Source organism: Meles meles, chromosome 11 (genome assembly GCF_922984935.1).
Source record: "Meles meles chromosome 11, mMelMel3.1 paternal haplotype, whole genome shotgun sequence".
NCBI lineage: Eukaryota > Metazoa > Chordata > Mammalia > Carnivora > Mustelidae > Meles > Meles meles.
The window spans coordinates 20,378,939-20,403,421 of NC_060076.1; the positions used below are offsets into that span (position 1 = coordinate 20,378,939).

The following is a 24,483-nucleotide window of genomic DNA, read 5'->3' on the forward strand; positions in this document are numbered from 1 at the left end:
CTTGTACCGGTTCTTCTAAGGAGTAGCAAGAGGACTATCAACGCTGTGGCTTCTTTTCTGTGTGACTTTCTATGGCAGAAACAGCCTCAACTGTCACCGTTAAGAGGGCTTGGCAGCCTGCCAGTGTGGAGAAACTTAGACCACATGGTTCTCATGTGATTAAGTCCAGGCCCCCAGGGAGAGAGTCCTCTCTTCTTGGGTCTGACCAGTCTGGACAGAATGAGATCAGTCTCCAGGGGGCTCTTAGGACCATCCCATGTCACAGGAGGGACAATATCAAACTGGGCAGGTTTGGGAGAGAATAACCAGCTCAGTCAGTAAAGAGCCAAGAATTAAGATTATACAAGGCAAGGTTGTTGCTTCCATCCATACCAGTCTCCCTTGTGTCTTAATTGGCTGTCTATGATTGTCGTCCTTTTTGCTGTTTATTCAGAAATGTTCAATGTGGGGCACTTGGCTGGCTCAGTCCGTAGAGCATATGACTCTTGATCTTGGGGTTATGATTTGGAGCCCCATATTGGGTGTAGAGATTACATTAAGAAAATAAAATATTAAAAAAATAGGGGTGCCTGGGTGGCTCAGTGGGTTGAAGCCTCTGCCTTCGGCTTGGGTCATGATCACAGGGTCCTGGGATCGAGTCCCGCATCGGGCTCTCTGCTCAGCAGGGAGCCTGCTTCCCCGCTCTCTCTCTCTGCCTGCCTCTCTGCCTGCTTGTCATCTCTGTCTGTCAAATAAATAAATAAAATCTTAAAAAATATTAAAAAAATAATCAGTGAGCATCTACTGTGTGCTAAACCTGCCTGGTCCAATACCATAGTCACTAACCACAGGTGGCTACTAAAATTACATTCAAATTATATACAATTTAGGGACGCCTGTGTGGCTCAGTTCGTTGAGTGTCTGCCTTCAGCTCAGGTCATGATCTCAGGGTCCTGGGATCAAGCCCCCCATGGGGCTCTCTGCTCAGCAGGGAGTCTGCTTCTCCCTCTCCCTCTGCCCGTCCCCCCTACTTGGTGCTTGCTCTCTATCTCACTGTTGCTCTCAAATAAATATATAAGTCTTTTAAAAAATTTACAATTGAAAATTCAGTTCCTCAACTGCACTAGCCACACTTTAAGGGCTCAATAGCCACATGTGACTTGGGGTCAGCTCATCTATAGACAGTGCAGACATAGAACATTCCATCATACCAGAAATTTCTATTGCAGTGCTGTGCTAGACCCTGTATTAGACACCAGCAATAGACACAGGTGTAAGTAAGACTTGGTCACTGCCCTTACGGGGCTCAGAATCAAGTGAGTGAAACCAGTAAATGGAAAATCACACCGAGTTCGGGAAAGAGTGGGGACCTTGGAAGTGCAAAAGAAGGGTAGCTAACTCAATGTGGAGGAAGAGGGGAATGGTTAGGGAAGACCTGAGGGTAGAGGGGGAGATGGCCTCCAAGCTGAGGATAAATAGTTAAACATGCAGATGCGGGGATGTAGGGGAGATGCCCTGGGCAGAGGAAACACCGTGTACAAGGATTCAAAGGCAGCAGCAAGGGGAGTCAAGAAGCTGCAAGTAGTTTAGACAATTGAAACCTAGAGTGTGGGGACCAAAGGGGGAAGATGGGCTAAAGAGATATAGGCCAAGCCTTACTGACCTAGGGAAGGAATTTGGATTTTATCTTAAGTATCAGTTATCTATGGTCCATAACAAACCACCCCAAAGCTTAGTGGATTAAAATGAAGCTGTTTCTTGGCTCACAGTTCTGTGGGTTGGCAAATTGGGCTGGGTTCGGGTGGGCTATTCTTCTGATGGTTACTCATGGGTTTGCAGTCATCTGACGGCTCATTTAGGACTGGATGGTCTAAGATATTCTCACTCACATGTCTGCCATGTGGTGTTAGCTACTGGGTGGGCCCTGTGTCTTAAACAGATGAGACATGCTTCTTCCCATGGTGGCAGTGTTCCAAGAAGATGAGAGAAGAGACTACAAACCTCTTTATGGCTTAAACTCGGAAGTAGCCAATGTCACTTCCACCACATTCTGTTGGTCAAAATAAGGTACGAGACCAGTCGCGACAAGAGAAACTACAGAGAGCTTGTGGCCATCACACTCTGGCATGATGTTGGCCTGAACTAACATGGTGGGTAGAGAGAAGTGGACAGTTTTGTTTTTTTCTTTTAAAGGATATTTCAGGGGCAGAATTAAGAAGTCTTGGGGTTTGTTCTGGAACAAGGAAGAGAATAAAGTTACAGATGACTTCAAGATCCTTGGCGTGGGTGACTGGTGAGTGCCCAGCATTCAGAGGAAAAAGAGGAAGAACAGGTTTGGGGCAAAGATGATATTTTCAGTATGAGTCACAGCCAGGTGGAGATGGACAGAAAGCAGGTGGATATACAGGTGTGAGGAGAAGTCTGGCTAGTGATACCAGTTTGGGAGTCTCAGGTGCCTTAAGCCTAAAGCATCTTCTGTAAGAGCTGCATCCTCAGAGCTGGAAAATCTTGAGGGCAGGGATCAGACAAGTCAAATCTGTAGCTGCCCTGAGCCTATCCCAGTGTCACAGGGCAAAACAATCACTCTCTCCTGGTTGAATGTCACCAGGTTACTGTAGACAAAAGAGATTAAGCTAGTAAGGTGAGCCCTCAGCTCTGAACTAAGATCAGTGTTGTGTGGGAGTAGATCCCAGCTCCTGTCAGAAACAACAGGACACTGACTCAGAAAGTAATGAGTGAGTCATCAACGAGGGAGATCAACAGGAGCTAAAGGAACCCCTATCAGGAATGCTGTGGAAGATATTGCCTCTTTGCATGGGAAGATAGACCCAGTAGCCAGCCCTAATATTCTGTGAAGGTAATTTTCTCTTACCACCCCTACTCCTGTTCCCACAGGTACCCAAATTTCAGAAACTCCACAAGTCTTCACTGATGGCAGTTTTGGTGGGAGATCAGCCCTGCAGCAGGTCCCTTCTAGGTGCAAGAGAAATGTTGGCTCAGATCCCATTCATTCATTCATTCATTCATTCATTTCCTCACTCAACATTCAACAAACCGTTACTCTACACCAAACCCTGTTCACTAGGAATACAGAAATGAGTAGATTTTAGGCTAGAAGCAATGTACCGGCAGCTGCTGTTGGTTTCTGGAACCGTCTTCCCATTGGATGTCACGAAGGTATTGAGGGGTCTCTGCTGTGGTCCTGGGCTGTAACAGTTTGATGAAAGAAAGAAGGAGAGAAGGAGAGAAGAAGAGGAGAGAAACGAAAAAAGAAAAAGGAAGGAAGGGAGGGAGGGAGGGAGAGACTGGGGGGTGGCGGGGGGCAGGGAGGGCGGTGGACTTGGGGAAGTGTCCGAAAGAGGCATCGGGGGTAGAATCACAGAAAACTCCAAAGAAATATAACATTACTCCATCTGAGCGAATAATTATTTAAAATATGACATTTATTCAGTACTTCCTCGGCGACTATTACGGTGGTACCGCTTTTCTTGCATTACATAGATTCCCCGGGGGCATGGCCTAGGGGCACAACGGTCCCCTTCTCTGGAACCTCACCACCGCATCGTTCCCGTCAGAAAACAGAGCTGGGCGCTCTGGGCCCGGCCTCTGGGAGACGTCCCGCGAACGGAACTGGGGTTCGGGGGCGGGGAGAGCGTCCGGAGGCTTTTCGCGGGGACTCCTGCCCTAGCGACGCGCGCCTCGTTGCTAGGGGCGGAGGCGCGGCAGGCTGTGATGCGTGGTGGCTGCGGACGCCCGCCACTCTGCGCCCCCGCCGGCCTCAGCTCCCGGCCCGGCCAGCCCGCCGGTGGGTATGGAGCACAGGGTTGGGGGTAAGGGGTACATCTGGGGGTGGGGGGCGGGCGGGGAGGTGGGAGCCCTCGCGCACCTGCAGCCGCGCACCTGGTCCAAGCGGGGAGTTCGAGGGCTGGCCTTGGGTTGGGTGGTGCTACACCTACTCCCCCACCCCCAACCCTCGTCCCGGCTCCGTCTTGGGTGAACTGCGCCGCACCCCGCCCCCCCCCCCATAGAAAATAAGCTTTGGTAGTCCACACGGATAGGACGGGGGACGTCTGTGAGCTAAGAGCCTGGAAGGAAAAACTACACAGGCTGTCCCCCAGCCTGGGGCAACCTTGGAAGTTCTAACCTCGTGCTGATTCCCTGGGAGACTCTGAGCCTCAGTTTCCCCATCTGCACCATGAGAGTGTCGAATCCGACCATCTTCCAGCGCTTCCAGTGCGGCTTTGTTGGTATCTGAACTTTGGGTTTGGTGCCTTGTGCGCAGAAGGAGATTTGGGGGTAGGGAGGGCGATATGATTGGACCCGGAGTCTAGGGAAATGAGGTCTGGGTCTCTAGCTCTGCCTCGTGTGATCTTTAGCAAGTCACAACCCTCTGAGTCCCACTTTCTTCGTGGAAAGTAACAGTTGGGTTTATGCTGGAGTATTTCCAGGAATACTGCACTGGAGAGTTAAAAGAGGATCCTCTGAGTTATGTTTAAAGTGACCGCGGGGTATCTTAAAGTGTATGGAAAGCAAATTCAGGCAGAAATGGGTCCTGGGATTCAGATTTAGGCCAGGTTTCATCTGCGACCAACAGGGATATTCCAGAGCCATAACTGAGTTTACAGCTTTCCTAAGTCCTCTCCAGCCTTTCCTGACCTGAAATTTGGGACAGAGCCCAGGTAACTGTTCCCTGAATGATCTGTTGTTGGGCAATTTTGAAGGACCTTATGTTGTTGGGTCCTTCAAAAGCTTACAGGGCGCCTGGCTGGCTCAGTCAATGGAGCATGTGACTCCTGAGCTCAGGGTAGCTTGAGGTCAAGCCCCACATTAGGCATGGAGCCTACCTTATTTTTATTTTTTAAAGACTTATTTATTTGTTGTAGAGAGAGAACATGAGTGGGGAGGGGAGGGGTGCAAGGAGCAGAGGGAGAGGGACAAGCAGACTCCATGCTGGGTACCGAGCCAGACCCCTGGGGCCCCACTGGGGCCCAGTCTCATGACCCTGAGATCAGGACTTAAGCCAAAACCAATAGTCCTATGCTAAATCCTACTAAGCTACTCAGGCACCCCTGGAGCCTATGTTTAAAAAAAACCAGGCTTCTTGCCGAACGGACTCTTTACCTTAATAAACCGTCCATTCATTCGTTCCACAGATACTTGCCTTGCATCCATTGTCCCAGGCTATGCTTTAAGCTCAGATAAAAAAATGAACAAGACCCTGTCCCTCCTCGAAAGTACATTACATGTTCACAGTATAAACAGTGGAATATAATAGTAGAATTTCCCTGCTTAGATTACTCATAAGAAATCACAACTATAGGGGCCCTGGGTGGCTTTGGCTCAGGTCGTGATCTCAGGGCCCTGGGATTGAGCCCCGCATCAGGCTCCCTCCTCGGCGGGAGGCCTGCTCCTCCCTCTCCCTCTCCCCCTGCTTGTGTTCCCTTTCTCGCTGTCTCTCTCTCTCTCTGTCAAATAATAAATAAAATCTTAAAAAAAAATCACAACTATATGAACATTATCCAAGTATGTATACTTTGTTGTTGAGATTTTAAATTGCCTTCGTATATAACGTATAACTTAATGAATTCTTAGTTTTAGTGTGATCAGTCACTCTGGCCAGGAGACATAATTGGCTTCAACTTAATGTCCTTCAGACTCATAAACCCGTTTGTAAATATTCTCTGTGTATATTTGTTATGTATGTTTAATATGTGTGTGTTAACCATAGTATTAAGGGTGAAGTTGGCAGAAATTGCTCCTTTCAGTTGCTGTCACTCATGCCAATGGCCAGGTGCAGCTATGTCTATGTCTATGCACAAGCTTTTGCAGAGATGCAGTATACTATGCTGATCGAGAGCAATCTCTTCTTGCCACTTATTTGCAATTTATTTGTAAATTCGGGCAAGTTATGTAACCTCTCCGCACCTCACTTTTCTCATCTGCAAAATGAAGATAATAACAGCATCTAGCTCAGAGGCTTGTGGAATAAATCAAAAGAGTTAATAAATATAAAGCATTTAGAATAACCCTTGGTACATGCTATCTTTAATCCTTCCAGAATCCAGTGAGAGATATTACTCCATTTTACATAGACGAAGCCGACTCCAAGAGGGTCAGCAATTTGCCCGACGGCAGTGAACTGTTTCCATGCTGAAGTGCTGAACCAAATGTTATCCTGACCCTTTTTTTTTTTTTAAGATTTTATTTATTTATTTGACAGACAGAGATCACAAGTAGGCAGAGAGAGAAAGGAGGAAGCAGGCTCCCTACGGGGCAGAGAGCCCGAAGCGGGGCTCGATGCGGGCCTTGATCCAGGACCCTGGGATCATGACCTGAGCCGAAGGCAGAGGCTTTAACCCACTGAGCCACCCAGGCGCCCCATAAAATAGATTTGTTAAAATGCAGTAAAACTATGTTTCTTCTTCGGAGATGTTTATTAGGGAAACTCTAGACTAGAAGTCAAGAGATGTACCTAGTTCGAATTTTGAGCAGATGATGTTTCTGCCCTGGTTCTTCAGATCTTTGAATTAAGGGTTTATAGTGATGATTTTGAAAAGCTCTTCCATCTCGAATTCTGTGATTCATACTTATTGAAGTACTCTTTTAAGCAGGAGAAATTAACTTTTTCACAGAAACAGTAGCAGTCAGCTCTGACAATTTTTGAACAGAAGCACTATAAGTAAATAAAAATGTTTAATGATATATTTAAGTATTTAAATATATCCTACTTCGGAGGCGCCTGGCTGGCTCAGGTGGTGGAGTGTGTGACTCTTGATCTTGGATTTGTAAGTTTGAGTCTCACACCGGGTATCGAGGTTACCTAAAATAAAATCTTTAAAAATAATAATAGGGCGCCTGGGTGGCTTAGTGGGTTAAGCATTTGCCTTCAGCTGGGGTCATGATCCCAACGTCCTGGGATCGAGCCCTGCTTTGCCACTGGGGCTCCCGGTTTGACAGGGAGTCTGTTTCTCCCTTTCCCTCTGCTCCTCCCCCCCAGTTCATGCGCACAGGCCCTCTCACTCAAATTAAAAAAAAAAAAAATCTAAAAAAATAAAGTAGCACATATATATACCTATACCTATACCTATATACACGAATACACACACACACACACACACACACACACATATATTTTAAGATTTTCTTTTTAAGGGGAACCTGGGTGGCTTAGTCATTAAGCATCTTCCTTTGGCTCAGGTCACAATCCCAGGGTCCTGGGATCGAGCCCTGTGTTGGGCTTCCTGCTCGGCAGGAAGCCTGTTTCTTCCTCTCCCATTCCCCCTGCTTGTGTCCCCTCTCTCGCTGTATCTCTCTCTGTCAAATAAATAAATAAAATATTTTAAATTTTTTTCTTTTTAATAATCTCTACACCAAATGTGCGGCTCAAACTCATAACTCCAATATTAAGAGTCGCATGCTCTAATGACCAAGCCAGCCAGGTGCCCCCTTACTTTGTGTATCATAAAAAAAATAGATATATCTGGAAAAAAAATAGATATATCTGGGCACCTCACTGGCTCAGTAGGTAGAGTGTCTTGATCTTGGGGTCCTAAGTTCAAGCCCCATATTGGGTGTAGAACTTTATTTATACTTAAATAAATGAAAATAAAAATAGATGTATAATTAACATTATGGTATACTTTCCCTAATTGTTGGAAATGTGTCAGTTAAAGGACCTTGGAATGTTGTAAGACATTTCATTCTTTGTGAGGGAAAGTTACACTTAACAATCTCTTTCATTTAACAAGGTCCTTATTTACCTTGTGAATCTCCTTTCAGTGCAAACATATGCTCAGAGAAGAGATTAATTTAAGCGTCTTTTCAGTAATGACAGAGATTAGGAAGTTGCTGCCTAAACTATTTTCCAAAGGATAAACATTACAAAGCGTTAAATATGGCAGCTCACCCAGAAAATCCTATTAGTTTGGGGGTAAATAATTCTAAAAGTTATCTTTTGCTTAGAGCGTCCTGTGAGTGCTCTTCAGATGGGAAATACGGCTGTCTGAAGATATCAGCTAAGAATCCAATCCGTGTTAAGTAAAGCCAGTCCATTTATAGCATCTGCTGTTTTTTGGTGACCTAGATCTATGGATGGCACCTGTCCTTAGTTTGATGATAGTGTTGAAAAATGGGCTGTGCTTACAGATAGGCAGCCCAGCAACCTCCACCTGTCTCTAAGCAATACAACATCCCAAGATTTTTGAAAACTATCCTGGAATTTTTTCTGGCAGCATATCGTATACTTATTATAGAGAATTCTGGAATGTCTGAACTGGAAGGGACCTTAGATTCACACTACTTAACAAGAAATGTTTTTGCCATACTGTGCTAGCCACTGGAGGTACAAAGATGAGTATGATATAATAGACTCCTTCCTCTCATGGAATACACAGTCTGCTAAAAAGTATTTAGTCTGGTGTCATCATTTACACATGGGGAAGCAGAGGGGCAGAGCAGGGAATGGAGGAACCCAAGGATACACGGTGGGATGAGGGAGAGTTAGGGCTGGAGCCCAGGGCTCTTTGTGCCCTCCACACACCGTTCTTGTCACTGCACTGTGCTTCTGTACGGCTACCTGTCTTGTCCGGAGGTCGGTTCTGGCAGCTTTTCAAAATGTATGCTGAAATTCTTCTGGAAAACTGTCTTTGCATGGTATCACTGAGAATATTTGGTGAGTTTTCCCTGCTGTTCTTTCTGTAGACATTCTGGTCATTCCTGTAGAGCCGGGCTGGTCAGGCCTATAAGACACTCATTTCCTAGGGGAGCCTGGGTGGCTCAGTCAGTTAAGCATCCGACCCTTTTGTTTGTTTGTTTGCTTTTGTTTTTATTTGACAGATCACAAGTAGGCAGAGAGGCAGGCAGACGGGGGAAGGAAAGCAGGGTCCCTGCTGAGCAGAGAGCTGATGTGGGGCTCGATCCCAGGACCCTGAGATCACAACCTGAGCCAAAGGCAGAGGCTTAACCCACTAAGCCACCCAGGTGCTCCAAGCATCCGACTCTTGATTTCAGCTCAGTCATATCAGGGTTGTGAGATTGAGCCCTATGTCTGGCTCTGTGCTGAATTTGGAGCCTGCTTAGGACTCTCTCTCTCTCAGGGAGTTTGGGTGGTTCAGTTGGTTAAGTGTCTGCCTTCAGCTTAGGTCATGATCTCAGGGTCCTGGCATCAAGCCCCGCCTCCACCTCCCATCAGCAGGGAGTCAGTTTCTCCTTCTTCCTCCTCCCCACCATCCTCCCACCCCTGCCATGCTCTCTCTCGCATTCTCTCTCTCAAATAAATAAAATATTTTTTGAAAAAGATTCTCTCTTTCCCTCTACCCCTTCTACCTCCCAAAATAACAATTATTTTATTTTTTGAAGATTTATTTATCTATCTGAGAATACACAAACACACACACACACACACACACACGAGAGAGAGAGAGAGAGAGAGAGAGCACCAGTTGGAGGCGTAGGGAGGAGAGGCAGAGGGAGAGGCAGACTTCTTGAAAGGGTCTCAGGAATCCCCACTGGTCCTCAGATCACACTAAGAAGTACTGGTCTAGATCATTACCTGTATCAGCATTCACATCTCTCTCTCTCTCTCTCTTTTTTTTTTTTTTTTGAGTAGACTCCGTACCCAACATGGGGCTTGAACTCATGACCCTGAGATCAAGAATTGCATAATCTATGGGCTGAGCCAACCAGGTGCCCCTTTAGCTCATTGTTACTACAGAATAACCCCATGACCTAGCACACTGATTTAGAGAAGTGTCACATGAAATTATTTTTTAAAAAACCAGCAAGCTAGGAATAACTAAGGCTCTTTCTTTCCAAGAAGCTACACTGGTAAAAATTATTTCTGAGTTTCAAATACATATTCCTAGTATTTGTTGTGGTAGAATACATATAACATAAAACTTATTTAGTACATAGACATTGTCCACTGTCTAGTTCCAGAACATTTTTGTTGTTGTCCAAAAAGGAGACTCTCTACTTATTAAAGTAGCCACTCCACACAGGCACCCCAAGAAACCTCTCTGTAGTTTTAAAATTAGTTTTGTTTTTGCTTTTGCTGATCTGCTAATGCTGTATGGGAGGGTACATTCCAGGGCCATGAGAAGAGTCAAAGAAAAGAGGAAAAGCAAATGAGTACAATGGATTAGTCTTTTTAAAAAAGAAGGCTTGGAGCGCCTGGGTGGCTCAGTCAGTTGAGCATCTGCCTTCGGCTCAGGTCATGATCCCAGGGTCCTGGGATCGAGCCCTGCATGAGCAGGGAGCCTGCTTCTCCCTCTCCCTCTGCCACCCCCCCCCCCCCCCGCTTGTGCTCTCTGCCAAATAAAATAAATAAAATAGGCTTTATTTTTAGGTCACCAGACTACCATTCCATGCGCAGCGACATTAACAGTATGTATTCTTTTCGCCACGCAGGGACGGCAACTGCCGGCAGCCACAGGGGATGCCACTGCTTGGCTGCCATCTGAAACGAGCTCCTTCTCACAAGGTTTTGTGTAGGTTCTGTGCAGCGATGGGGAAACTGCAAAGCAAACTCAAACACAGCACTTACAAATACAGGTACGGCCACCCGACACTGGGATCCCAAGTTTTGTCATGTCGCATTAAAATTCTCTACTAAAGAAAGAGAAGGCCCAGAGCGATTACGGATGACCTTCCTTGAACAGTTCGGTCTGTTTTCTTTTGGATGAGAAGCAGCTGATTAGCTAGTGTCTTCAGCCCCACAGAGAGGGGCCTGGCATCTTTGGGAGGCCCGGCCTGGTATCTTTGGGGATAAGCTCCAGGTGAGCAAAGGCTCCTGGCTTCTTGGCTTCAGGATTCCCCTTTATCGGATTCTAGTCCTTCAGCTATTCTGAGCGTGCTGCATTGATAACCCATTTCTGGCAATGGCCGTGGGTCTCCCTTCTGTACTCCTTTCCCAGATTTCTCCTCCACCTGGCCTCTCCCATAGCCTGCCCCATCTTCCCCTTACCCCACTGCACTCCGTACCCCAGGGCCTCTCATTTGCTATCCTCTCTTTAGCAGGCCTGACGGGATTATAGAGGAGAGAATTCAAACTAAAGCTTGTCTGGAGTATAGCCCAGCCCACGCGGATAGTGTCTCTGTCGTTGCTGCTCTGAACTCAGACCTGTGTGTCTCTGGAGGAAAAGATAAGGTGGGGTTTGCAGTGCTTCCCAGGGAACCAGCTGACTGTGGAGAAGGGAGGGTGCTGGGGAAGGAAATGCTGGTTCTGCGTTTCTGGCAGCACGGTCGAGTAGTGTAAAACCATAGGCTTTAGACTAAGGAAGGCTGGCTCTAAGTCCCTGCTCTGCCCCTTCCTGTTCCTCTGGGCAAGTCATTTACTGCTCGTGAGCCTCAGTCTCTACATCCATGGAATGGGGATGAGAATGCCAGCCTCCCAGGGAAGCTGTGAGGGTTCGGTGGTAAGATCTTCACTGATGTGCCAGAAAACCCACATGCGTCTTATAATTGGCAAGTATTATTCTGACCAAGCCATTTTCATATCCACACACAGACACAGGAGCTAGTTGTCAACAAAAGGAGACTTCCTTGGGGTGCCTGGGTGGCACAGTCGGTTAAAAACTTCCTTAACCCTAGGGTTGCTTAACCCTAACCAACCCTTGATTTCAGCTCAGTTTGTGATCTTAGGGTGGTGAGATCGAGCCCCGCATCAGGATTCACGCTCAGTGGAGAGCTGGAGCCTGCTTGAGATTCTCTCCCCATCTCCTTTTGCCCCCACCCCTGCTTGTGTGCTCTCTCTCAAATAAATAAATAAATAAATAAAATTTTTAAAAAGGCAACTTCTAGTCTTTTTTATGCTGCTCTTTTATCAAAATTTCAACAGCGGTGAGCATTATAATCTCCCTGTCCTTCCTCCCAGTATGAACTGCATCTGGTTGCTTCTCCCCCCATATTTGTATCGATCACAGGACATTAGTAGCAGAAATGTTAATTCTTTTAATTCCTCTCATTTTCATACTGTATTTTGTGGATTTTTAAAAAAGATTTATTTTACTTATTTTAGAGAGAGAGCAGGGGTGGGGGAGAGGAGGAGAGGCAGAGGAAGATCAGACTCCCTGCTGAGCTCGGGTCCCACTGTGGGGCCCAATCCCATGAGCCATGAGATCATGACCTGGGCCAAAACCAAGAGTGGGACACTCAACTGACTGTGCCATGCAGGCACCTGGCAATTTTTTTTTTTTTTAAGATGACAAATTTTTTAGATACAGAAAAATAGAAGTACAATATAATTAGGAGGGAAAATGCTAATCCCATGTAGACAACCAGAACCTCAGGCTGAGTCTGTTCCCCTTGGGGAGTGTCCTCCTGAACCCATCAGTGAAGCCCAGAGCAGTGGCCCATTGCCTAGGAGAGAGACAGAGCACTGGTCAGGAGGAAAGAAAAGGAAGTCAGAATAAGGGTTACAACAATAAAGCCCTAATGCAAGACCCTTGATAGAGAGAGAGAGAAATTAGGTAGATAATGAAATAAAGGCTGTAGTTAAATAAAAGTTCACTTAAAATATTACAGAGATTCTAATGACTAATGACTCTCCACAGACAGTGGTGGCCTATAACTGGAAGAGCGGGGATGTGGTGAAAAGGTTCAGAGGACATGAACGAGAGATCACGAAGGTAATTCTCAAATGATCATTATGTGGAGGGAAGTTAGAGTGATTGGCTATTCAGTCTTAAGAAAATGCAAGGGCTTCATTTGATGTGCTAAAAGAAAAGCAGAGTGAACCATTCCCTTAGCTATTGTTAGAGGCATATTAGACATGATTTTTATTTTGTCACTGTGCCCTTAGTAGCTCAGGTGGTAAATAAAGAATTCTCTATCCTATCCTATCTATCCCTATCCTGACTCAATGGGGACAGGTGCTGAAGGTAGTCTGTGTGTCTACTGTAGCTAGAAAATAAGAAATGATAAAATTTATTCATTTATATAGTAAATATTCATTTATGATAAAATTTATTCATTTATAATTTACTTATAATTTATTATATATAATAATGATATATGATGTATATAATAATATATAATAATTCATTTATAAATAAATAGATAAAATCCCTATATTCAGGAACCTTCTATTCTAGTTGGGGAATTTTTTAAAAAGCCAACAACAGTTAAATAAAAATTAATTTGTTAAAAAAGCATTACGGGGCAGAGTAAGCTTCTAGCCAAGATGAAAGTGAATGCCGGTCTCTACAACTCCTCTCCCTAAAATCCACCTCAAGAACTGACTCGGTCACCTGCTCAGCTCCCAGCGCAGGGCAGGGTACTGACGCCCACACACAGTGCATTCCCACCCCAACAGGGCCAGGGGGAGAGCCTCAGGCTCTGACACCCGCAGCCCTGGGCCTGTTGCCCATGTCCAAGTCCGATCAAAAAAGCACGACCGGGGGGCGCCTGGGTGGCTCAGTGGTTTAAGCTGCTGCCTTCGGCTCAGGTCATGATCTCAGGGTCCTGGGATGAGTCCCACATCGGGCTCTCTGCTCAGCAGGGAGCCTGCTTCCCTCTCACTCTCTCTGTCTGCCTCTCTGCCTACTTATGATCTCTCTCTGTCAAATAAATAAATAAAATCTTTAAAAAAAAAAAAAAAAAAGCACGACCGGGCTTTTTTCTCTCTTGAGCAGATAGCCTGTATTCATGGATCCAGCCTGTTCTTCAGCGCCTCTCGCGACAGGACCGCCACGCTGTGGGACCTGCATGGCCCCGCCCAGCCAAGGCAACAGTTCTCTGGCCACACTATGGTGGTCACTGGATTGGCTGTGAGTCCAGGTAAAGTCAAAGAAAACTCTACCCAACACCGTTGTATTTTCTTTCTTTCTTTTGTTTTTTGTTTTTTTTTAAAGATTTATTTATTTATCAGAGAGAGAGAATACAAGCAGGGAGAGTGGCAGGCGGAGAGAGAAGCAGGGTCCCTGCTGAGCAAAGAGCCCGATGCGGGACATGATCCCAGGGTCCTGGATCCAGGATCCTGGGATCATGACCTGAGCCGAAGACAGATGCCTAACTGATCCACCAGGCACCCCTCTTTTTTTTTTTTTTTTTTAAGATTGATTATTTTTAGAGAGAGTGTGTGCGTGAGTGGATGTAGGGGGGAGAGCAATGGGAGAGGGAGAAGAGAAGCAGACTCCCCACTGAGCATGGAGCCCGACACCATGCTCCACACTGAGCTCATGACCTGAGTCGAAACCAAGGGTCAGACACTCAACTGACTGAGCCACCTAGGCGCCCCCTTGTACTTTCTGAAAAGCCCCATGCCAGGCCCATCTCATGGACCATCTTTCTCTTGTTCCCCCAGACTCGTCACAGCTGTGCACTGGCTCCCGGGACAACACCCTGCTCCTGTGGGACATTGGGACTGGACAGTGTATGGAGAGAGCTTCCATCTCCAGGAACCTGGTAGGAACTCAAAGTTGGGAGAGAATGGGACAGCAGAGGGAGCATGTGGTGAGGCAAAGAGCCTGGGAGAGATCAGGAGATACACCAGGCAGTAGAGGCTTGGAGCCTCATTCCTACTCACCCTGAACTGTCAGACTCTGGCCTCTCAGAGTTATCAGGCTGGATGATCTCTTTAAAGTCTTCTGCTTCAGGGACGCCTGGGTGGCTCAGTTGGTTAAGCCTCTGCCTTCTGCTCAGGTCATGATCCCAGAGTCCTGGGATTGAGTCCCACATCCAACTCCTTGCTCAGTGGGGAGCCTGCTTCTCCCTCTGCCTGCTGCTCCCCTTGCTTGTCCTCAGTCTCTCTCTCTGATAAATAAATAAATAAAATCTTAAAAAAAACAAACAAACAATAAAGTCTTCCGCTCCAGAAAATATCTCTATTCGTTCATACTGGAATTTTATGTGGTGTGCTCATTTATTCCCTCAAAATGTGTTTTTCCATATCTGCTGTGGTAGGACAGGGTTAGTGGCCCAGGACACCATCCCCATCCTCCAGGATCTCATAGCTGATGTGCAGAGAAACAAGCAGGGCCCTTTGCTTTATGTATAATTTGCTGTGTTTGTGAAGACCAATGTTTTCTGGTAGTAGACTGGTAGATAAACTCCACAGCCTTTTTTTTTTTTTAAAGATTTTATTTATTTATTTGACAGACAGAGATCACAAGTAGGCAGAGAGGCAGGCAGAGAGAGGAGGAAGCAGGCTCTCCTCGGAGCAGAGAGCCCAATGTGGGGCTCGATCCCAGGACCCTGGGATCATGACCTGAGCCGAAGGCAGAGGCTTTAACCCACTGAACCACCCAGGTGCCCCAAACTCCACAGCCTTTGAGGTCACCTGGGTTCAAATTATGGATCCATCACTTTTTAAAAAAATTATTTATTTATTTGACAGAGAGAGACACAGCGAGAGAGGGAACACAAGCAGGGGGAGTGGGAGAGGGAGAAGCAGGCTTCCTGCAGAGCAGGGAGCCCAAGGCGGGGCTCAATCCCAGGACCGTGAGATCATGACCTGAGTTGAAGGCAGACCCTTAACAACTGAGCCACCCAGGCACCCCCATCACTTTTTTTTTTTTTTAAGTAATCTCTACACCCAACATGGAGCTTGAACTCACAACCCTGAGATCAAGAGTCACATGCTCTAACTAACTGAACCAGCCAGGCACCCCAAGAGCCATCACATTTTATCTGAGTTACTCTGAGAAAGTCACTTAGAGAGTCAGTGTCTTCATTTATAAAATGGAGAGAATCCCATGATTTGACATGATAGGTGTTCCTTTAGTGGTCATTAACTAGCACTCGTGGTCATCTTTTCCAGTATTGAGCACAACTGTCCATGGCAGGGTATGGTATGCTCATTCTATAACCTCCATATTTGTGGAGGTTGCTAGAAGAAAATCGTGTCACCTTGGGTTATTTTGAAAACTGTTTCATGTCTGTCCAGCAGGAGGTCATAGGGATGAAAAGAAAGAATGCGTCCTGATCCCTGTGAGGCCTTAGACTAGGGTTTCAGTGGTCCCACCGCAGAACGGGGGGCTGCTTTCCATGGCTGCCAGGCACCAGCCGTTCTCCACCATGAGCGTGGGCGCCTGCATGCATTCTGGTACTCACCACTGGCCCGGCCGCTACCATTGCTGCTGCTGATCCAGGGGCGTCCAGTAGAGCATGAGTGGGGGACATCTGCAAAACACAGCCTTCCTCCAAGTCAAGTATACGAGTCAGCGTCCTTGAGAAGTGGAGAGACCTATTTAGCACGGTTTACGGGAGTTGCCGTAGAAGAGTGACTTGGTATGGAGAAGTTTTGAAAATTTTGCTTTTTCCAGGTCACTCACCTGTGCTGGGTCCCCCAAGAACCATATGTACTACAGACTTCTGAAGATAAAACCATCAGGTGGGCTTACTGAGCAGCCATGAAGGTGTTTCTGGTGAAGGTTTGTGGTTCCCAAGCTTATATAATTCCCTCTCCTCTCTGCTTTTCCACACTGCTGTGCCTTCCCAGGGCCTTCTGCCCCTTTGCCCCTTGCGGGGGCTCGGGTCTCTGACATGGCGCCCTGGACCGTCTGGGTGGAGGCTGAATGGCAGGAAGTCAGGCCAGGAAAGAGCCCCTGTCCTGGATGGTTCGGAAGCAGCTGACTCTGACCCCACCCTTGCCCCCTGGTGTGACACACTCAGACTGAGCTCAGGCTCGGTCACTGGCTTGTGCCCACTTTGAGCTGCCTGCCTGGCTCCATTTTCCTCCCCTGCTCTGGCCGGATGTTCTCAAGCACCCAGCCTGGTCTGGGCCAGTGGGGTCGGATCCCCATCAGGAGAGTCAAATGAAGTGAACTGTTGAGTGGAAAGCACAACGAGAAACTCTGGATCTCAGAGGAGATTCATTCTACTCAGAAAACAGGAAGAATGAGGTAAAGAGGTGAAAATGAGACGAGAAGCTGAATAAAACCCTCCCTGTGGACCCCGCGGCCCAGTAGGCCAAGGCCTGCAAGTCTTTTGTATCTGATTCTGGAATGGTGATGGCTCCTCTGGATCCTAATAACCATCTTTTAAAGAAATTAAGTCACAGGCACAGAAATATCCTCTTGTCCCTTGAAAGCAGTATCCCAAAGGACCAAATTAACAAATTAACTTGTATAGTTAAAGATGCTTGCTCTAAATTCCTATTAAGTGGGTCTCAAAATAGAAAGAACTCAGATGTCATTCAGTTTGGTTATTTCCTGGCAGCTTTGGTGTCTCCGAGGTCGATCTGGTTCATACTCCTGTTTTTAGGTGAACCATGACATTCCGTCTGACTGGCCGGAGCAGCGGAGGGCCGCGGCTTACGTTAGTGGGTCTGTCAGATACGTTTACCACAGGCTCATTGCCTCGTTTCTTGCAGGTTATGGGACAGCCGGGGGCTGCAGGTAGCTCACGTATTTCCCGCAAAGCAGCATATTCAGACCTACTGCGAGGTCAGTGAGGACGGACACAAGTGTGTCTCCTGCAGCAACGGCTTTGGAGGGGAAGGCTGCGAAGCCACGGTGAGTGATTGTCAGGGTCTGGGGGTCTGGTTGCTGATGAGCAAAGTGCTTCCTCTGACCTCCCGTCTATCCTGGGCTCCACCAGGCCAGCTCTGCTAATGGCTCAGGCCTATTCCGAGTGCATACTGTAAGTGAGCCTTTGCACTCCAGATGCAGCTCTCAAGAAACCTCCATCAGCTCTGGGCTCTCTGAATTGGTAGTAGACAGAGGGATGGGATGAGAGTCAAGACAGGAAGGTGCTAAACACAGAACCAGCTTGCTAATGTCTCTGCTTCCAGCAGAGCTTAGAGAGGGGAGGGACTATTTGAAGAGCCAAGTGTCTTCCCGTTGTCCTTGTGGTCATGGTACAGGAGGCTCAAGCTCTTCAGGAAGTCTTAGGCACCAGTGTTGGTCGACGGCCCATCCCAACCCTTACCTATATACCTTTCCTTGCACGTAATTTTGGATTACATTGCATTGTATCTCCAAAGTACCTCGGATTCCTCACTGTAGAATATAGGCTAAGAGGGGCATCTGTTCCAAATATAGCAATTAGAGCTCCCATTGTACCAAACAGTCCATGCTAGGCATTGGCCTGAGCACATTACGTGCACTATCTCATCTAATCCTTACAACAACCTCGTGAATTAGGTTCTATTATAATTCCCATTTTACAGATGAGCAAATAGAGGCGTGGCAAGCTGAAGTCCCTTGCACAAGACCACACCTCTAGTAAGGGGTGCACTGAGCCCCTGAATCCCAGGCTGTCGATGTAGCACCTCTTCCCCAAGCTAAGCATTTCCAGCCCCTATCACTGACACGGTATCCTGTGGTTTCATTATTTTTCGGATACACTTCAGATCACTCTCCTCTCGGGATGTTGTTCTCCTGAATTAACATGGTGCCCAGTGGCTTCGTTATATTTTGGACACAATTCGGTGTGCTCTCCTCCCTGAACCTTGTTCTCTAGCTGTGGTCTGATTGTGTCAACAAGAGTGTAACTGGCAGGACCGTCACCTCCTTTGTTGGAGGGTCTCGTCTTCATATACCAAGGTTCGGCGTGGAGGCAATCAGTCAGAAGGTCTGCGCCTCTGTGTGCTTATGAAAAGGTGCTCCTAACTATGGGGTCTGCACAGAACCCCCAGGCCAAGAGGCTGAGCTGTTCTAGAAAGTAGGCACCCCTGGGGTGGCTGGCCGGCTCAGTCAGAAAAGCATGAGACTCTTGATCTTGGGATCGTGAGTTTGAGCCCCACATGGGGTGTAGAGATTACTTAAATAAATAAAAAACTAAAAAAAAAAAAAAAGTAGGCAGTGCCATACTGTCCCATCATGCTGCAGGACTTGGAGCTTTCACTTTTCCAGCCCTGACATTAATGAGGAAGGCAGCAACCTTCCCGGCACACCCTTACCCAGGGTTGTTTGAGATCGTTGATGTTTAAAATAATTACCAGAAGGGTGGGTGATTTGGTGTGTGGATGGGATGGATGAAGACGAGGGTAGCTACATGAGGAGGTAAGTGGGGGACTCAGGTGGATCATGAGAAGCTGGGGGCTGGAAATCAGTAAGCGCAGTGTGTGTGAAGCTGGGGAAATACGTGCGTATGAGCTAGCCTGCGTCATTCCTCTACAGCTGTGGGACCTAAGGCAGACGCGAAACAGACTATGTGATTATAAGGGGCATTTCCAGACCGTTGCATCCTGTGTCTTTCTACCAAGAGCACTGGCCCCGATGCCTATAATTGCTACCTCATCCCATGACTGCAAAGTGAAGATTTGGAACCAAGACACTGGAGGTAAGAAGCCTGCTGGTGGTGCTTCTCAAAGACACATGGAGTCCTAAAAGCGTCCTTGAAACTCTCTCTTTCCATTGCTCAGCAAATACAAAGACAGCCGTGTTCTGCCACTCTCCAGGCCCCTAGTGGTTAAGAGACGACACTAAGATACCAGGATTCTGTTGAACCTTACTGCGTGAGCCCCGCTACCACGTTGTACAGACTCGCTCCTGAGAGCTCAGATATATCTGGTTCTTACTGTTCTTACTACCTGAAGTTCTTCATCAGATTTTAACGTGTGATGCTCAAAATGCCTGGCAAAGAAAACAAGGACGGTCATTTTCAAATTCATTTTTTAAGGAATAAAAATGAGAGTCTCTGCTCGTGGTGGGGATGAGGTAGAGTAAGCATCTTCTACCCAGACTGCCCTGTTTTGATGCTACAGGTCAGGTTTGAGATCCCAGTCAGGTCATGAACTCCAAAGCTCCAGAAAAAAAGGTGTTTTAGGGAACACAGCTCCCCAGAGTCCTCAGTGAAGTATGCCAGAGCCCACTGCTACTGGCTGATTGTTAAATATTCAGGAATATCTAATATGGTCACAGTGGGAATATTTATTGCCACAAAAGGTGGCAAATGCTATGAGTAAAGGTGGCTGGTTTTTTCTTCCAGAAAGTTGCCTTACCAGCACCCCACTGCCTCCAGGCTATTTTGTGCTGGACCCAGGGTTCTGTTGGACACAGGAATAGTGTGAAATTAAAGAATCTCACAACGAAACCCTCGTGTAGTTATGTTCCAGAAACTCAGCTCCCAGCAGGGGAGGATAGGGTAGCCCCCTCAGAGAAAAGATGTGAGATCATGTCTATGGTTCGTGAGCCATACCTCCCTAGGGAGGACAGCCCTGCTGTGCCCCAGCTGCAGGTGCCCCTTCCAGCTGCCCCGTGGAACAGCTGGGGGAGGTGGGGAGAGCAGCTTCCATCAGGTTCAATGTTTGTAAGCCTGACACCAGGGAGAATAAGGTCTGAAAGCGTTGCCCTGCCCTCCAGCTGCACACCTGTAGGGTTCTCAGGGGAGACAGGGATGGAGGGAGACCGGGACAGCTGGAAGCCCCCAGACTCCCCTTCAGGTCCAAATCTCCTTTGTCTTGAAGGGAGCAAGACCCCAGAAGCCAGCAGCTGAATATCAGCATTGTCTGTTTTCCTCTGCTCTGGCCCCTGCTCAGTTCTCTGGGCAGGTGGGAACTAAGGGCCGTGTGTTCCCACGTCCTTGCAGGCAAGGCCCTGGCTGTCTGAACAGGCTTTTAATGGATACACACCTTGTTTGGGCCATGTGCCATTCTCTGGAGTTGAAGCCTTGCGGCTACCCGGACTTTCACCTCCCCACAGGTGCACAGTCCTCTGGAGCAGGTGATGAGGCTCTTACCTGGGTTGGACACAGAGCACATGCTTTGCTTACACGGGTGTCTTGGAGGCCTCATGTCCCGTGACCCTGAGCCCTTGGTCTGAGCTGCTGGTTCCTTCTTCCCCCACAGCCTGCCTGTTCACCTTGTCCCTGGATGGATCAGGACCCTTGACTTCCCTGGCTGTTGGTGACACCATCTCCTTACTGTGTGCAAGTTTCAGCAAAGGAATTCACCTGCTTAGAGTGGAGCACAGCCGAGGGCTGGAGCTGCAGGAAGTGGCAGCTTTCTGAGGCCAGGAGGCACGCACTGGACAATATCAAACGTGGCCCGTCCTTTCTCCGTGTGGCTTTGTGTTTCCCTGTGATCTTGCGGGGAGGGCGATGTGGGATTCTCTGCTTCCGTCCACTCAGAAGGTCTATCAGGGTTCGAGGACAACGTAAGTCCAGGTGCAGCTTAGAAACACGATCGGTCTCTGTCTGTGAGTCTGAACATGGGGTGGAGTGTATCAGACTGACCTATGTCTCCACAGAAGAGAAAGCTGCTGGGGGAGAGACGGTTCAGATGGCCTCGCAGTTACCCAGACGGGAGAGGGGAGCGCTGCTCGGTAGAGGACATGGGTTGTGGATGTGACATTCCGCTCCAGTCACTGCTCCTCTGTAAAGTGAAGAAGTCTAGGCTTCTACTGGGAGGGGCAGCGAGTGTAGGTGGCGCGTCCCAGACCAGGCGGCATGAAAATTAGACCCCAGGGGGCTTGAAAAGGCTGACCACCGCAGGGCCTTGCCCCGAAGCCAAGTTGTCTCATCTGTTTTGTGTACAAGGAAGTGGAGAGGTTCCAGAGATTAAGGCTAAAAAAAAGTCATTTGTACATTTTAGTATTTTTTATGTCATTTTATATAAACTCGTAGAGATGGCCAGTGTGAGGCCAACGGGAGTCTGCAACAACAGTAGAATACAGAGGGGCGCCTGGGGGCTCGGGCAGTTGAGCATCCAGCTCTCAATTTCAGCTTGATCGATGACCTTGGGGATGGGATCGAGCCCCATGTTGGGCTCCATGCTCAGCAGGGAGTCTGCTGGAGATTCTCTAAAATAAATAAATAAAATCTTTAAAAAAAAAAAAAAGAATGTAGAACAGAGGGACAGACTCAACTGTAGGCCAGCTCCTTGGTGAGGAGGGACTCGGTGCTCAGGCCAGCCTGTGCGGGCCCCAGGACATCTATCCCCAGCATGGTGCTCACATGCCCATTTTCCTTTCAGGAAGTTAGAGTCCGCTCTGTCTTCAGGAGATCCCACACATAAAGCAGCGAGTCCTAGCCAAAGACTTCCACACTTTTGTCTTCTCTGGCCCCTGCCTGTCCCTGATACCAGCAGCTGACAGCCACTGTCCTTGTGTGTCCCTCCCGCTCCTCATAGGGCTGGCTTCCCTGTGGGAGGATCCGAGTTTGAATCTCCACTTTCAGCTGAATGATCTTGGCTGTTACAAAATCTGTTTCCTTACTAATTAAATCATACATTCCTCATAGTGCTGCCCGAGTACCGGGTAAAAGTGTATTTTAAAAAAATTGTATTTATTTGACAGAGAGAGAGATAACAAGTAAGCAGAGAGGCAGGCAGAGAGAGAGGTGAAAGCAGGCTCCCTGCTTAGCAGAGAGCCCGACAACGTGGGGCTCGATCGCAGGACCCTGGGTCATGACCTGAGCCAAAGGCAGAGGCTTAACCCACTGAGCCACCCAGGCACTCCCCAGATAAAAGTGTATTAAATGCCAAGCAAGGAAGTGGGTGCTTACAAAGGCTGGTTATAGTTGTTTATTGCTCTCTGTCGGGACTAAACACTCCTCTTCTCTCACTAAACACATTCCTTCTTGTATTCTCCTTAGATCTTACTTGTAAAGCTTTAGTCCTTGTACAGCTTCCCTTTAATTGCTTAGGTTATGGATCTTTGAGCTCTGGAAGGACAGGGGGGTGGTGGAAGAGGAGCTCCTTCCCAGAGAACCTACAGCCGGCTAAATACGCTTATTCTCACTCCAGTCCTCGCTATCCCAGGAGGGCAAGGAGGAGGCTGAGGCCCAGGGACATTCAGTCCTTTGCCCAAGGTTACATGGGGAGGTAGGAAGGGGGAAGAACTGAGATTTGACAGGCAGGGATGCCACTGTACTAATGAGGAAAAGAGAGATTTGAACCAGGGACTGCCCAACTCAAAGCCAGAATACCTTCCTTCCCTCTCCTTTGTCTTCGCATGATGTCACAAAGTTCATTTTAGAAATTCATAGACCATGACACTGTTTGTGTATTTTCTAGACCATTATTAACTTTTTGGTTCCAAGGAGATCCTTCTGGCCAGGGGCCCAGAAACAGTACACAGATATCTCCGGGAAAATCCTAGCATATCGTGAACTGTTAGTGCTGCAGCTGACCCTTGGAGGCAGGCAGTAATCAGAAAATCCAAGGGAGTGGGTTGGGAGGGCGTCCCAGAGGAAGGGAACAGAGGGAATGTACATGTGAGAAAATCGAATAAATTAGCAGGGTTCTATTAGCAATGAAATTATTTCCCTAAACTCTACGCATTTGTTTGATGTAAAAATTCCTTTTCTGGGCTTTTCTTTTTTTTTTTTTAGCTTTTATTTACTTGACAGAGACACAACGAGAGAGGGAACACAAGCAGGAGGAGTGGGAGAGGGAGAAGCAGGCTTCCCATGAAGTGGGGAACCCGACGACGGGCTTGATCCCAGGACCCTGGGATCATGACCTGAGCCGAAGGCAGACCCTTAACGACGGAGCCACCCAGGTGCTCCTCCTTTTTTGTGCATTTTAAGTGGAAAACAGATTAATAAATGCAAATGTTTATATAGGTTTTTTCAGTCTTACATGCCCTAATCAGGTACTCTCAGCACCTAGGGTACCAGCTACTAAAAGGCATTAATTTGCTCATTGGATATTCACTGAACACTTCATTTTAAAGGCTGCCCCTGTAAAATCATATAGAGGAAATTTCCAAAGGCAGTTGACCTTTTTTTCCAGGAAAGTATATAATCCCTTGGAATCTGGCCAATTATATATTTAAAACTTAAAGAAATTTATGTATTTACTTATATAAGTTAAATATATTTGCACCTGACTGGCTCAGTTGGTGGAGCATATGACTTGATCTCAGGGTTGTGAGTTCAAGCCCTACATTGGGTATAGAGATACTTAAAAATATAAAATATATACACGTGTATATATATATATATATTTCAGGAAAATGTTTCAGGATTATTAACACCTTTTTTTGGGGGTGGGTGAAACTATCTTACAAGAGGATCTTTGTTTTTACCGAAAGGTTAAAAATGATCTGGAAAAGATACAATTTTGAATGCTACTTTTTCACACATAATCCAGGCTGTCTATAATTTAAGTCCCAATTTGTATTCAAAAAAAATTTTTTTTTCTTGAAAATAGCTATCAGGTGGGGCACCTGGCTGGCTCAGTCAGAAGAGCATGTGAGTTGATTTCAGGGTCCTGAGTTCAAGTCCCACACAGGGTGCAGAGATTACTCAAATAAACAAAACTTTAAAAAACAGGGGCATCTGGGTGGCTCAGTTGGTTTAATGTCTGCCTTCAGCTCAGGTCATGATCCCGGGGTCCTGGGATGCCCCATGTTCGGCTCCCTGCTCAGCAGGGAGTCTGCTTTTCCTTCTCCCTCTTACCCTTTCTTGTGCTCCCTCTCTTATTCTCTCTCAAATAAATCAATAAAATATTAAAAAAAAAAAAAAAAAAGCTTTAGTGGTGCCTGGGTGGCTCAGTCATTAAGCATCTGCCTTCGGCTCAGGTCATGGTAGTCCTAGGATTGAGTCTCACATCGGGTTCCCTGCTCAGCAGGAAGCCCGCTTCTCCCTCTCTCACTCTGTGTTTGAGCTTGTGTTCCC

At 47.2% G+C, this 24,483-nt stretch overlaps 1 protein-coding gene across 2 annotated transcripts; it reads left to right on the forward strand.

The window, feature by feature from the left end:
• The first annotated feature begins 3,705 nt into the window (after positions 1-3,705).
• On the forward strand, positions 3,706-24,080 carry WDR31 (WD repeat domain 31). 2 transcript variants are annotated; one of them, XM_046021900.1, is made up of 10 exons: positions 3,706-3,784; positions 10,387-10,530; positions 10,993-11,125; positions 12,531-12,605; positions 13,611-13,755; positions 14,282-14,382; positions 16,242-16,309; positions 17,291-17,432; positions 19,041-19,203; positions 20,711-24,080. In XM_046021900.1, the coding sequence occupies exons 2-10, from the start codon at positions 10,415-10,417 to the stop codon at positions 20,869-20,871; spliced, it is 1,104 nt and encodes a 367-aa protein (XP_045877856.1). In that variant the 5' UTR covers positions 3,706-3,784; positions 10,387-10,414; the 3' UTR covers positions 20,872-24,080. The 2 variants fall into 2 exon arrangements, with proteins under 2 accessions (XP_045877856.1, XP_045877857.1); XM_046021901.1 differs by having other exon boundaries at positions 10,996-11,125.
• The last annotated feature ends 403 nt before the right edge of the window (positions 24,081-24,483 follow it).

Excerpts from the sequence above, each read along its gene's own strand:
- WDR31 (XM_046021900.1), top strand. The coding sequence starts at position 10,415 with ATGCCACTGCTTGGCTGCCATCTGAAACGAGCTCCTTCTCACAAGGTT. Across the intron at positions 10,531-10,992 it reads CACAGCACTTACAAATACAG|CAGGCCTGACGGGATTATAG; the intron begins GTACGGCCACCC and ends TCCTCTCTTTAG. Across the intron at positions 11,126-12,530 it reads TCTCTGGAGGAAAAGATAAG|ACAGTGGTGGCCTATAACTG; the intron begins GTGGGGTTTGCA and ends GACTCTCCACAG.